Below are 14,898 nucleotides of genomic sequence, written 5' to 3' on the forward strand. Positions count from 1 at the left end.
CACCTCTGGTCTCTGGGACTCAGCTTCCTCAAATGGAAAATGAAGGTGCTAGATTAGATATGCTTTTCAAAGTCTCTTGAAGATCCGACTCTATGATACTGGACAAGATGCTGGGTGAGAGGGGGGCAATTATGATGATGACTAAATGTTGTCTACTTCTATCTTAGCTTTCCCTCAAAGTCAACTCTGCCATGTCTGGGTCCCAAGATAACATAAGCAAGTGGCCTGGGAAAATAAGAGCCCTAATCAAGGTTTTCCAGTGAGTCGTGGTTTAACCAAGGGCGAAGGAGGAAGGGGGAAGAACTGAATAGAGCTCCAGGGGGAGGAGATCATTGAATGGGTCTTATTACTTGAGAGATTGCTAGCCACATGCTGAATAGAGTAGATTGTAAGTAGAGCATCTTGGAGATACAAATCAGATGAAATTGAACATTTCCTCTAATGCCTATTTCCTTTACCCAACAATTCCCAACCCAGCATTCTTCATCTGACTCTTTCAGCCATATTTATTTGCCCATCAGCTCAGGTTGCTTCTCCTAGGATGCTATTCTATCAAGGATTTATGGCAAGGGTGGGGAACCTGCAGCCTCAAGGTCACATGTGTCCCTCTAGGTCCTCAAGTGCAGCCCTTTGATGAAATTCAAACTTCACAATGATTTGTTTTAGATTCATTCAAAGGGCTGCACTTGAGGACCCAGAGGGTCACATGTGGCCTTGAGACTGCAGGTTCCCTACCCCTGGTTTATGGCCTGCATCTGAATTGTGGGCCCCTGTGGCTTTCTAGTTATCTACCTCCAAACAATTCAGTGACAGTAGACATTTTGCTGTTTCTCAAAGAGAACACTCTATTTCCCATGTCTGTTGTGGACGGCATCTGGGAAGCATAGTGGATAGAGTGCTAGACATGGAGTCAGGAAGACAGTACTTCAAATCCTGCCTCAGGCATATAGTGGCCATGTGACAGTAGGTAAGTCACTATCCTTTGAGCCTCAGTTTCCTCATCTGTAAAAGGGGGGCAATATTAGTATCTAATCATGAGAATCAATTGAGTTAATATAGGCAGCTAGGTGATGGGTGGATAGAACATTGGATCTGCAGTCAGAAAGACAAATTGAAATCCAGCCATAGACACTACTAGCTGTGTGACCCTGGGTAAGTCATTTAACCTCTATCTATCTCACTCTCCTCATCTGTAAAAAAGGAATATTAAGAGCACCTCCCTCTCAATATTGCTGTGAGGATCAGATGAGATAAGATTTACAAAGTGCTTTGCAAACTTTAAAGCACCATGTAAAGGCTAGCTGTTATTATTAAATGTACTTTGCAAACTTTAGAATGATTTATCAATGCTAGCTGTTTATTAGCATTGTTATTATTACATACACGAATGAGAGACAGCATGTGTAATAGAAGGAATGGTAGGCTCAGTCAGGAGAGACCTGGGTGTGAATTCTGACTCAGACACTGGTCACTGAGCACCCTCTCTGTGGGTCTCAGCTTCCTCCTCTATAAAACAAGGCTCTTAAGACAACCAGTACCTAACACATAGAATTGTTGTGAAGATCAAATGAGATAATATGCTATAGAAATGTCAGTTATTAATGTTATTATTAATTGTCTAAACCTGTGATTTCATCCACATAGGGAGGAAATTCTTTTTACCAAAGCAGATTGGCAACTATACTATAATTCATAGACATAGGGAGTTGCTCGAGGCAACTGATTTGCCCAGGGTCACACAGTATGTCAGAAGTAGGACTTAAATCCCAGGTCAGTGCTAACTCCAAGTCTACTATGCCTCTAAGATCCAGTATTTTATAGGAATGGATTAGCATTTCTCAATTTGGTTGTTCTCAGAATCCCTTCACATTTCCAAAAATTATTGTAGATCCCAAAGAGTTTTTGACTCTATGGGCTGTCGATATTGATATTTACTCCATTTGGAATTAAAATGGATAATTTAAAAATATTTATTTATTAAATTAATTGATTAGTGATTAATAAAGTATTTGAAGATAATAATTAAAACTTTTACATGTCCACATAAATTTTTTTATGACAAAAATGATTTTCCCAAACAAAAAATAATAGTGAGAGGAGTAGCATTATTTTATATATTTTTGCAAGTTCTTTGAATGTCTGGCTTAATAGAAGACAGCGGGATTCTCTTATACAGTTTTGCTTTTAAGCTTCAATATGTTGTTTTGACTGAAGTATATGGAAGAACTTTGGCCTCACACAGATATGCAGTAGGAAATGGGAGGAATATTTTAAAAGGCAAATGACATCTTAGTATTATTATGAAAAAAAGTTTTGACTTTAAGGATCTCCTAAAAGGGTCTCAGGTACCTCAGGTATCCATACAGAACCACTGGTATACTTAGTCCCTGGGACATAGATCACAAGCTTCTCACTCTGCTCCAGGCTATGATAGATTTGCTTAGGCCAAAAACTTGCCTCACATGATGGCCAATCTTGTGATGATGGACTTCTTGTAAGTATATTAGCTCATTCCTAGCCGTTGAGAACCCTGGGTAACCTCCATACTTTTACATGGAAGTAGATTGCAGTAGGACTTTATGGGAAGGTTATTCTTCAAAACTTTGTAATCGTCAATATCCTTTGGTTACATCAGGACCAACTTTTGACTACTTTTGCTCTATTTACCTCTTTGCTCTTTCCTCTTGTGACTCCTTCCAATCTGGCCCCAGATAAGAAGAGATCAAGGTCCAGGATTACTCCTGATGTTCGTTCTGGGCTCTCACTTCCTTGTAAGCTACTCCTGGGCTTTGGAGCTGCAACAGAGTGGGAGTGGTAATCACACCTTGCCATCTGGGGTACCCTCATCACCTCCTCCATCTCAGCCAAGGTCACAGAACAGAATTGGCAAGAACTTCAAAAGCCATTTAGTACAACGTGTGTCTAAAGAGAATTAACCTGGGGCAAATGGTTACAGTATGTTAGAGGTGGGATGGACCTTGGAGATGTATGATCCTCCTCATTCCCCAGATCAGAAAACTGATGCCCAGATAAGCTGTTACTTGTCACAGCGCTATACAGCTGGGTGTTCACATGCAACAAGACTGGGATTTCTCCAAAAGGAACCTTTCCTATGAAAATGGAAGAGAAAGAACTAGGTTTAGCTAGGTGGTATAGTTGATAGAGCAACTCAAAAGAGACGAGTTAAAATCCCCATCTCAGATACTTGTTGACTATGTCACTTGTCGACAAGCCCTGTAACTTCTCTCAGTCTCATTTCCTCATCTCTAAAACGGAGATAATACCAGCACCTATCTAAGGGTGGAGTTGTGAGGGTCAAATGAGCTAACACATGTAAATCATCTTGCAAACCATAAAGCATGACAGAAATGCTAGTTGTTAGTTTTGTTAGTTTATGGAACTGGTTCATGGAGTACAGATTCCAGATTCTAACTGGGGTGCTATGAATTATATGTCAGCCAGACTCTTCACCTAGCCCCAAACCTGATCTTTATAGCTGGAGTAGCACCTGTGATGCCTATAGCCACCCCCATAACTCACATTTATTTACGTGATGCTTTTAAGTTCACAAAAGCTTTACACATGCCATCTGTGAGGTGGTGCTTTTATTATTGCCATGTAACCCAGGCATATGTGGGCATGCCCATTTCACCTAACTTGGAGGCTCCCTTTAGGGCCCTTTGGAGTGTGTCTAGGTTGCCCAGTATGGAAGTCTCTTCATCCCCAACCATGTGGGTGAGTGTGGCCTCCTTTGATTGATTGCCCATATCTTTAAAACTGGAGAGACTGAGTCAATCTTTTTTTCTCTTTCTGATGCTCTTTCAGCCTTTCTTATCTGCTGCATGACTTACAATAAGGACACTATGAACTGAACCGGTGAGAAGGGAAAGGTTTTCCTTTTCCTGTTCCTTCTCTTTTAGTACCCCCTTCCTCCTCTGAGAAATGGACCAAGGGGTGTTTGTTTCTGTACAGTGTTGTTTATCCCTTTTGGTTTCAGATGTTGAAGGCTATCCCCATTCCCCATGCTGACCCTGGAACCATGATTGAAGACTGAATGGTACAGCCAGCTAGGTTAGCATGGAAGCAAGCCCTGAGAAGCCAGGATGCCTATGACTTGAGTCCTTCATGGGGGTTTGGCCTTGGAACAGAGACTGCTCCATGGGAGATAGCTGTGACTCTTTTTTCCTCCCCAAAGACTGAGGTGGTACAAAGGTGGTGGGGGTGGAGTATGAGGGGAGGGGAGAATTATTCCTCTCATATGTTGGGAGAGTAAGTTTGTATATTTGTAAATTTTCTAGGGTAATAACTAATTAAACTATCAATGGTTAAATAGAACTGGGATGCAAGAGGCCACCTCTTTACACTTGGAGAGAACATCATCAGTGGCAGAATAGACACATTTGCAGAGAGCTTAGATGCCCTCAATCCTCTTAGGGGTACCAGACAATGCTGTGGGTGGAGTGAAATCTGACACACCTAGCCTTCAGGTAGTGGGAGCCTGGGTAGTCTGTTGTAAATGAGGAAATTGAGACTGAGTGTAAATGGCTTGTCCAAGGTCACATACCTAATGTCTGAGATTCAAGGCCAGGTACTTCTGACTCTAAGTCCAGTATTCTATCCACTGGACTATGCTACCTTTTATCAGGGTGGGACTACCAATAGCTCTAATCAACTTAACTAGTTAGTGGGTCACCCCAGGTACAAGAGATAAAATCATGTCACTTGAAGAGGCACTCAACAAATTGGCACAACCTTCAGAGATCAAAACAAGTTATGGGAGAGTCAAGAGTCAAATCTTGCTTCTTTAAGCATCCAAAGCATCAGACAATTCAATCAAATTTCACTCCATCCCTGGGGGTTCTCTGGTCCCTTTAAAGGGATTTTGAGACCCAGGCAGCTAGTTGGCCCAGTGGATAGAGGGCTGGGCCTGAAGTTAGGAAGACTCCTCTTCCTGAGTTCAAATGTGACCTCAGACACTTGCTAGCTGTGTGATCCTGGGCAAGTCACTTAACCCCATTTGCCTCAGTTTCCTCATCTGTACCATGAGCTAGAGAAGGAAATGGCAAATTACTCCAGTATCTTTGCCAAGAAAACCCCAGTGTGGTCACAAAGAGTCAGACACGACTGAAATGACTCAACAACAGCAATCAGCATTTAGTAAGCACCTACTGTGTGCCAGGTACTGTACTAAGTGCTGAGAACTCGAAAAGAAGCAAAAGACAGTTGCTAGCTTTGAGGAGTTTACACCCTAATGGAGGAAAAGTCTGCCAAGAGCCAACAAAGGAAAGGTAGCTGCCTGCAGACAAAAGTCTTTTAATTGGCCATGAACCTTTGCCCCAGCCTCCTCTCTCCTCAGCTCTGAGCTCCTCCCAGCAGCTCAGGTTTCCCAGTTCCAAAGAAAGGGCTGAGCTTTCTCAGGTGGCTTGCTGTCTGCCCTGTACCTTCGTCTGATTAGTGCCTTCTCATGGCCTTGGCAGAAGTCATACAAGGAAAAAACCTTGGCAAGAGAAGAGAGGCTTATCCGATGATGGTTCTTGGCTGCCCCTTGAGGGGTGTTGGCTTCTACATGGTCTCTCAAGCACTTGGAGACCCTCTCCTACATCCATTCCCCCACCATTTAACCCTTTACTGCCCAGACTCCCTTGTTGCTCAGTTGTTTCAGTACTTGACTCTCTATGACTCCATTTGGGGTTTTCTTGGCAAAGATGCTGAAGTGGTTTGTCATTTTCTTCTCCAGCTCCTTTGACAGATGATGAAATTGAGGTAACAAGGTTAAGTGATTTGACCAGGGTCACACAGCTAGTAAATGTCTAAGGTCAATTTGAATTGAAGCTTTATTTATTCCAGAATCCTACTCTATCCTCTGTTCCACTTAGCTGTCCCAGACTCCCTTAGGTATGTATAAGTAACACCCAGGTGCCTGAGAGGCCTAAAGGGTTATTTTCCCATAGTCCTCCACTATTTCATTCCTTCTATTGTCTCTTTTCTATAAGTTCCCTTCCTCCCACCAGATCTATTTCCTTACTTGTGGTTTGCCTTCCCTATGTGTCTGCCTGGCCATGGCTGGCCTATTTATAACTCTAGTGGAGGGAGAGTAGTCCCACTCCTAAAGCAGAACCAGACTACCCAGAGCTGCCAAACTATGGGGTCAGGACTTCAAGCGGACAAGGCAGCTTCCATACACCTCACTCACTTTTCTCACATTCCCCCAGTATTCATCTTCCTGCCCACTTATCCTCCCACTGAGCAAGGATTTCTGCACTCATATATGATGGCAGTGACCCAAAAGACCAAGCAGTAGGATTGCTGTTCTTTAGGTTCCAACCCCTTTGGTGTCCCCAGTCTGGCACCACCCTACCTTTGCAGTCTAACCTTATAGTCTTCTCTTCCATATATGCTCAAAGTTAGCCATACTGGAAGGCCAGGTCAAGACCTAATAGACCCTTATATTATTAGGGCCCTGTTCTGCTGCTTCCAACCCTTGAATCAACTTCTAAGTCATCTCTCACTTGATCTCATGGATATGAATCTTAATATATCTCATGGTATTCCCCATATTCTTTATAGGGGCAGACCACTGATATTAGGAAGAACAGGATTTTAGGTCCGAGTCCCTAGAAACACAGTCTTGCACATAGTAGACCCAATAAATGTTTGTTAGATTAAACTGGGATATCTTGGGGATAAGGATCTAGTCCCAGGTTTTCCAGAGGTATGATACAGTGTACAGGGTCCTGGGTTGAGGTTCACTGGACTCGAGTTCAAATTGCAGTTATGCCTTTTCCATCCATGTGTTTTTGTATATATGTCCTAATTCTCCTTTCTTCCTTTCCAGGAGGTCCTGGATCTTATCATGTATAACTTCACCTCCCTAGCCTTCAGTTTCTACATCTGTAAAGGGAGGATATTGTCCTCAGAGACGTCTAAGGTTCTTTCTCCCTCTAAATCTATGATTCTTTCACTTCCTATGTTGATCTCTAGAAGACCAAGGGCCTTTCCAGGACTGGAGAATCTGAGGCCTTAAGACCTCAGGCTCCTCACCCCTGGTCTTTCCTATCATCTCTTTCCTCTCTATTGTGGTAACATAGCCCTAAACTCATAAGACTAAATTTAACAACAAATTACACACTGGGCCAGTCACTGTCCCTCAAGACCAATGTTCTATCTCTGACAATGGCCCAGAGAAACATTCCATAGGAGAAAAAATATGATTCCCTAATTCATCATTCATTCAACAACTACTTAACAAAATGTAATATGTGCAAAACGCTGTCCTGGGTTTTGGAAGAGAATCAAAGAGAATTAAGACATGACCTTGGACCTCCTGGAGCTTATAATGAGAGGGAGTGGCAGGAGGGGAGAATTAGGACATATACTAACTATGCAATAGAATCAAATAGTTATTATTTGGATAGAATGTACTGTAATTAGAGTACAAAATTGAGGCTTAAAGTACAATCAACGAGTAATTTTTTTTACATACCTACTAAAGGCAGTTCAATGTATACAGTGCTGGACTCAGAGTCAGGAGGATGTGAGTTCAGATTCAAACTCAGCCACTCACTAGCTGTGTGATCCTGGGTAAGTCACCTAACCTCTGTGTGCCTCAGTTTCCTCAATTGTAAAATGAGTTAACAAAATAGCACTTACCTCCCAGGGATGTTGTGAGGATCAAATGAGATATTTGTGAAGTACTTATCAGAATGTCTGACATATAGTATAAGCAATTAATAAATCCTTGTTCCCTTCCTATCCTCCTTACCATATGTAAAGCAATGTGCTAGGCAACAGAGATATAAAGAAAACCCCAAAATAGGTCCCTCTATGGGAGCTTAGATTTCACTGGATGATGGAATTCATGTAAACAGCTAAGTACAGGCATGATTACTTAAGGAGGGAGAAAGTATGAACCACTATGTAGAGGAGGCAAAGCTTTGCCTAGGCTGTGGCACATGAGCTAAGCCTTCAAAGAAGAAAAGGATTCTGAGATTGCATGCATTCCAGGCATGGGACAGGGGAGCAAAACGCGAGCAGGGACAGTCTATGCAAACTCATGAAGGCAAAAGAGGGAATGCCAAGGTCAGGCAAGTGCCAGTGGCTAGTTAGAGAAAGGAATAACTTCCGACTCCGGATCAGTCAGGATCTTCATCCTCTTGGTTCTCATCTTACTTCTCTGATCATACCTTCTTTAATTCCATCTCCTGTGCCCTATTGGGGGATATTTCCCAAGGTCCATCTTTTTTTTTTTAATACTCTCTTTAGCATTCTCATTCACTTCCACAGATTCACTTATTACCTTGATGCCTCCCAAGTCAAAATCTCTAATCCTGAGCTCTAGAACTACTACACTTTGGATTATTACCCATTCCTCTCTTGGATATGCCAGCAGAACCTTCAACTCAACATATCCAATAAAGAATTGATTCTTTAATAACACCCCAAACTTGCTCCTTTTTCTGACCTTATTGTCAATGTCCCCAACATGTATCCAATCATCTATGCTTGATGCCTCCTTGCTTTTTTTTATTCCTATCCATCACCTCTCATCCTGTTGCCACTTGCTATCAATTATACTTCCCAGATAGTTTGAATTGATCTCTTCCTTTTCTGACTGCTACCATCATTTCTAAGCATCTGGATTACAGATGCTGGTCTCCTTGCTTCCAGTCTTGCCAAGATTCAATCATCTAGCTATGATGTTGCTGCCAGAATTATCTTTATTTCCACATATGATAGGATTACTACTCTCTTCAAAACCCTCCAATGGCTTTCTGGAATGACTATTGGAAAAAATTCAAATTTCTTAGTTTAGCATTTAAGAGCCTCCACAGTGTAGGCCACCATACCTTTCCAACCTTCCGTAGACAGCCACCCACCACACCATTTGACTTCCTTTCTCTGGGTGTCTACCTTTCTTCTATAGCACCCAATCTTGGATTATAAATGTGTATGTGTAGGAAAACATAAGACCTCTGAGGACAGGGACTGTATCCTTTTTCTTCTTTGTAACACCAGTACCTAGCACTGTGTCTTGTAAATAATTAGTGCTTAATAAATATTTGTTGTTGAATTAAACTGTACATATCCAGTCGTTTCTTCACTGTGGTCTTTGCTTATGCCATTGTCTTCTCCTCCCCACCCATTCTAGAATTCTTCCCCATCCTACATTTTTTTGCTTTTGAAATGATATAGAACCTTGAGGATTCTTTTATTTTTGTTTTCTGTAGACCTATGATTTCACCCAATTTCACTCAACTCCTGATATGGAAATTCTAGTCACTAGCTTTTGGCAATTCAACTGTAGGTATGCTAAGGCCAGCCTTCTATCCAAGTAGGCCAGTTACCTCTCTTCTTAGCTTCCCTTAAATGACTCCTTAGGGATTTGTCATCCATGAATTTAGCTAAATCCTTCTCACATATTTAGTTTCAATATTGATCATCTTGCAGCTGAATGAGCTCCTCAAGTTTACCACCATTACATAAAATAGTTCACCTTTAAGTTTGTTCTTAACCTGCCTCATTAAAACCTTATGTGGTAGGTTCCACTAATGGTATAGATTGAGAGCTTCTTGAGGGCAAGGACTAACTTTTGCCTTTTTTTGTATCTCCAGAACTTTGCACATAGTAGGCACTTAAACTTTATTGATCTGTTGATATTCTAGAATTTGATGGTCAAATCCATATTCATCCCTTCTTGATAATGTCTTCTCCCTCCTTTCCATTGTCTTTGTTAGTTCATCTACATAAAACATTGTCCCTTATCCCCTCAACTATTTTTGTCATCTTTCTCTGGTCCTGAATGATCCTTGATATTATCAATCCCATTTTTTTTTAACCAGTAAGGAAACTGAGATCTTCAATTACATTGCTTTTCTTGATGTATCAACTATGGCTTCATAAAGTACAATAATTATTGGAGGGTGAAGATAATTACTATTTTTTTACTATTTATACCCTTTCTAACGATGCCCTAAATTTGCTTGATCTTTTTGATCACAGAAGCGCATTGTAACCATATTATCCCACACAGAAGGAGAGACCAGAGAGAGAAAGGGGTAGAGGCAGGGACAGAATCCCAGGGATCATCCATAGGTAAGGGACTGAGAAGCAAACTCAGAGAAAGAAAAGACCATCAGAGAGTCAGGGGGAAAAAAGCATCATTACAGAAATCAAGGAAGGAAAGTGAACTCCTTTTTTATAATATAGCTCAGTTAGTCATGGTTTACATCTCATGATTGGCTCGTGTATTTACCTAGGAGTGGGTGGCAATGTAGGTGAGATGGACAAGGCATGGAAAAGGCTACTAGATCACACAAAGAACTCATCACTGGTAACCTTGGAGGCGCAGTAAGTCAGCAAACATGAGCATTCAGGAAGCACTTACTATGTATCAGGAATTGTGCTACTAGAAGTGGTGTGACATGAGCAGAAGCCCAGCTATAAGGAGTTAAGACGAGACTAGCACTTAAGAAGCTGGAGCAGCTAAAATGTATATCAGAGTAACAGCAACAAAGGGGAAGAGAGAAACCATGATAGGTAAGAATGAAAGTGTACCACACAAATCGGAATAAGGTTTATTAAATAATCTGTACAGGAAATGTAGCAGTAATTCAACACGTCTATTTATTATCAAATAAACCATAATCCACGGCAATAAAGAAAAATAAATGAACACAAGATCTGTGTCTATATAGTACATGCTCTCTGTGTGTTGTTTCAATGGCAATTCTTTAAATTAACTGGTTACATAGAAAGTCAGTTATTTTTTTCTTTCAGAATATAATTTGCATATTAACCTATTCTAGCAACAGGACTAAATATTACTGCAGGGAAACAAGACTGCAAAGGAAAAATTTTCAAAATTCATAAATGAGGATCAGAGTTACTGCCCTTCCCTCCAATGATGATGATTTAAAAGCTGTAACATTTTACAAGTGTCATCTTGTGCTAAAAAAAGAAATTCATGGGGGTTAACTTGGAATTCCTTCATTTAAATAAAAATGCAAAAAAAAAAACACCTTAATGACTTCCTTACTGTCTTCCTTTCATTCAAATTGTTAAAATTATTTTTTCTATACAAGGTAAGTACATGGTCTATACAAATATACATATGTACAGTCCCACTTCTTGAGGATGTGATTTCTCTTTTTACTGATCTCCGAGAGACTGTGAAAGGTAAGTGTTTTTTCAGTTGATGCTGTTTTTAGACTCCAAAGCATGGGGAAGATATCAAAATGTATTGCAAATCATGCTATCAGTTAGGTGTATTTGCTGTTAATAAACCTGTATAAACATTGGAAGCATAAAAATAAGTATTTTAATATTCCTAAATGTTTCAAGACAAAGTAGCCACTAGAAATTTTGGTTACTTGTTCTGTGATATGTAGGAAGCAGAAATTTGATGCAATTTTTAGGGTTTTTTCCTTATTATTAAACATATGGGAAAATATGGGAGACAAACTGGGAGTTCCAAAGATGTACAAACATATGTAACTGGCATTATGTGTAAAATGTAGCTTTATAAATTAGTTTGATTCTCTAGCTGTATTCCTAGAGGTGTTCGAAGTTAGCTAGCTAATGGAGAAGCACCCTCCCCCAGCTTAAAAGCTATGGTCTAATATTTTATCAGTAACAGTCTGCATTCAAAACAGATCAGGAAAACAGTTATCCAATGCAAGACATCCACTTCAAAGTAAATTCTAATGCCATAGTGCTGAAATGAATGGACATGCGAATGCCTGTGCACATGTACACACATACGTGCTTTTACTAAATTCCCTGCAGAGCGAGATGCCAAAAAAAAAAAAAGTAGTCCTACGATCTGGTGGCAGTGGCTGCCCATGTAGCATGACTTCTGAGGCATCCAAAGGGCTCCCCTTGCCCAGTAATTGCTCCCCTACCAATTCTGAAGTTTTCCCACTGGAGCTTCATTCCTTTGATTAAGGCTTCATGCCTTGTTAAAGTGCAAATTTCCTTGGAAGGGGTAACAGATTGAATCTTACTAATCGTTTATATGTTATAATGAATCAGTTTGTCAGATTCTTTCCTGAGCACAGGTTTTGGTAAGGTAGAAGATAGAGGTGGAATACTAGGGCCCTGGGGGTTGAGAAGATACCACTGAGGTATGGAGTAGGGTACAAAATGGGAACTATTTACCCTCTCCCAATTTTGCCTAGGATGTGTCCTGTATGGGGGATGGGAGTGAAATAAACTGTGGGGCAACAGAGTACACACAAGGCTAATATAACGATGGTGTGACTATAAATGTCCAGAGAGCTAAATCTTACTGTATGAACATTCTCTGCTGGAACTGTAGTAATACCAAGATCCACCCATACCTGGAGGTTGCCATGGGTGAACTCAAGGAAATGTTACTCTACCTTCCCAGCAGCTAACTCCTTTCATGCATGTGGCTCGGTAAGCCCTTATTTATGCATCCACAGTCACTGGCTGCCTGGTGCAAATGTAGTGATTGGACGGCTCCCTCCCTGATTCTGGCTCTGAGGGATAAACTCCTCCCATTCACACAGAAGGACAAGGCACTCTGGTCCTCCAGTAGATGGTGGCATAAAATGCAGCCAGGAGAGTACAAGCTCAGGGCAGCTCTCCTTTCTGCTCCAAGGATAGGTCAAATTAGTGTGATTTTTTATTGATTTGCCTAGATCAAAATAACTGAGACTTTCCTGTGAATGCAGTTCTTTGTTTTCTGTAAGAAATATCCTTGAACATTCCAGTGCTCTATATATGATATGCTCAGAAACATTGGTGATAGTCATCAAACAAATCAAAACTTGGTCTCTCTGAAGGTAACCTAATAAAATTCCAAGGAAACATACATGTATGTGTCTGTATATATGGATAGTGACTGGTTGCATGTTACCCCAATAAGCTATAAATTAACTTTAATCAGATGCAAATCCGACTTGTTCCTCTGATCTACTTCCTCCAACTCTCACAAGCAAATGCTACATGCTTTATCGTCAGAACATTGGGATATGTGGTGGTAATAGAGGTGAAAGGGTGTAGTCCCACATCGAATGGTACCTTATTTCCACTACCCCTACCCTTCCCACTAGAGTCTCAAGAGGGTGGGTCCAAGTTGGGAAAGGTCTTGTCCAGAATAACCCTGGAAAGTCTGGTCTGATGAGTTTTGGGGTATTCAGATAAATAGCCAGTCTTCTAAACCTGCTCTGGGGCAGATTAGAAAGGCATGGGTTTGGGGGAAGTTCAACAGTTTCTGATCAGACTAATTTCTCAAACCCAATAAAGCTCAGATCCCCAAACCCTAAGTAAGTCTGGACAAGATCTTGCTTCCCTGGGTCTTCTCTGGGTTGCTTCAGACTCAAAGACTCCCTTCAGGTTCACACAACTTAGACCAACACTCCTAGGGACTGGGCTAGAACTGAATGGGCCTCCAAACACAGAGGGTGGCGGGGCTCCTTGCTTCTTTCCTTCAGTTCCATGTCAGCTCACCACAGGAGGGTGAGAGGGAGGCCTAGGGGGGCTTAAAAAGGCAGTTCTGTAAACTAGAAGTCTGGCTTGCTTCTTGTTTGCCCAGCAAACAACTGGGCTCTAGTTCATTCATACATACATACATTCATTCATTCAAGAAACATTTGTTGAAGCCTGCTAAGAGCCAAGCACTGTGCAAGGCCCTAGGTGGCTCACACTTTAAATCCAACATGTCCCCAAGTCGCTCTAAGACTTCTTACTTCATCCTTGCACTAACCGACTTATTGATTCAACATTGAGATAAAGAGACTGCTTTGTGTCCTGTGTTTCATCCATCAATAAAAAACAATCACAGGTTCTCAGGCTTCTTATAAATATAAAGGTTTTACATAGTTGCCTGGAAAAGTACCAAACTGTCTTGTTCTTCTGGAAGTACCTACAAACAAACAAACAAGAAACAAGGACATGAGTGTGAATGGGCAGGTAGAACTTTCTTGCTTTGGCTAGGGCAGGCTTTCTGAATCTGGAAATTCTAGAAAGAGTTCCCAGCTTAGTTTAATCAGGTCCAGGTCCGCTGAGACAGGACTACAGTAACATTTAGAGCTAGTGAAGAGGCGGAGGTGGGGTTTAGACAAGTCTTCTTGATTCTAAGGCTAATGCTCTCGTACCCAAATGCCAGTACCACCTGATATTTGTATAGGGCTGTGCAGTTTGTTTTATGTTTTATTTTGAATGTATGGAATAAAACAAGCATTTCCATAACACAGTACAATCAAAAAGATTATTGGACATGAAACTGCAAATCTCCCATGCACAGCATGCCCTTCCTTTCAAATATACAACAAAACGATCATGTCCACTTCTATTGTTGGTAAGGCCCTTCCACAGCCAACATCTCATCTGAGCTTTACATTCATCCTACAGCATGGGCAGTATATACATAACCATTCCCACTTTATAGGTGAGGAAACTAAGCTAAGTGACTTGCTTCTTAGCAGAGGGATTGGGGATGGATGCTTTTTATGTCTCTAAGTAAAGAGCTCCTCTGGCTAATGGTAGCTTCAGAGGTGGTCTTAATCAGAGTAGGTGAGTCAAGTGGTCTCCTATATGCGTGATTTGAAAGGTGCTAGAAAGACCATCTACTTGAAAACATCTGAGATTCAAGAACTTTTATCCCAATAATGTTTCAAATTCTTCTTGACTCTAGAGTTTTTAGAGAAGGGGAAATCTCCAGGAATGTGGGTGATAATATAAGAAATGACATTTTCTAGTATTGCTTATCTTCAAGGAATTCAAAAATACTAAATTGCCTTTCCTTAATTAATTTTAAGGAGAAAATATTTTAAAATATTAAATATTAAAATATTTTTTAAAACCTATTTTAGAGATGAGAAAATTAAAGCATAGGAAGGGCCTCAACTAATCAATGACCTAATGTTTGGCTAC

The 14,898-nt window shown here is 40.9% G+C and overlaps 1 protein-coding gene across 50 annotated transcripts in view; it reads right to left on the minus strand.

Annotated features, from left to right (window-relative positions):
* Positions 1–10,562: 10,562 nt before the first annotated feature.
* The window catches only part of SORBS1 (sorbin and SH3 domain containing 1), a 296,548-nt gene continuing 292,212 nt past the window's right edge, over positions 10,563–14,898 (minus strand). For all 50 annotated transcript variants that reach the window (XM_072626096.1, XM_072626079.1, XM_072626112.1 and 47 more), the window contains one exon: positions 10,563–13,888. In XM_072626096.1, coding sequence (XP_072482197.1) covers positions 13,821–13,888 — 68 coding nt within the window. In that variant the 3' untranslated portion in view covers positions 10,563–13,820. The remainder of the gene's footprint in view (positions 13,889–14,898) is intronic.

Source organism: Notamacropus eugenii, chromosome 1, assembly GCF_028372415.1.
Source record: "Notamacropus eugenii isolate mMacEug1 chromosome 1, mMacEug1.pri_v2, whole genome shotgun sequence".
Lineage (NCBI taxonomy): Eukaryota > Metazoa > Chordata > Mammalia > Diprotodontia > Macropodidae > Notamacropus > Notamacropus eugenii.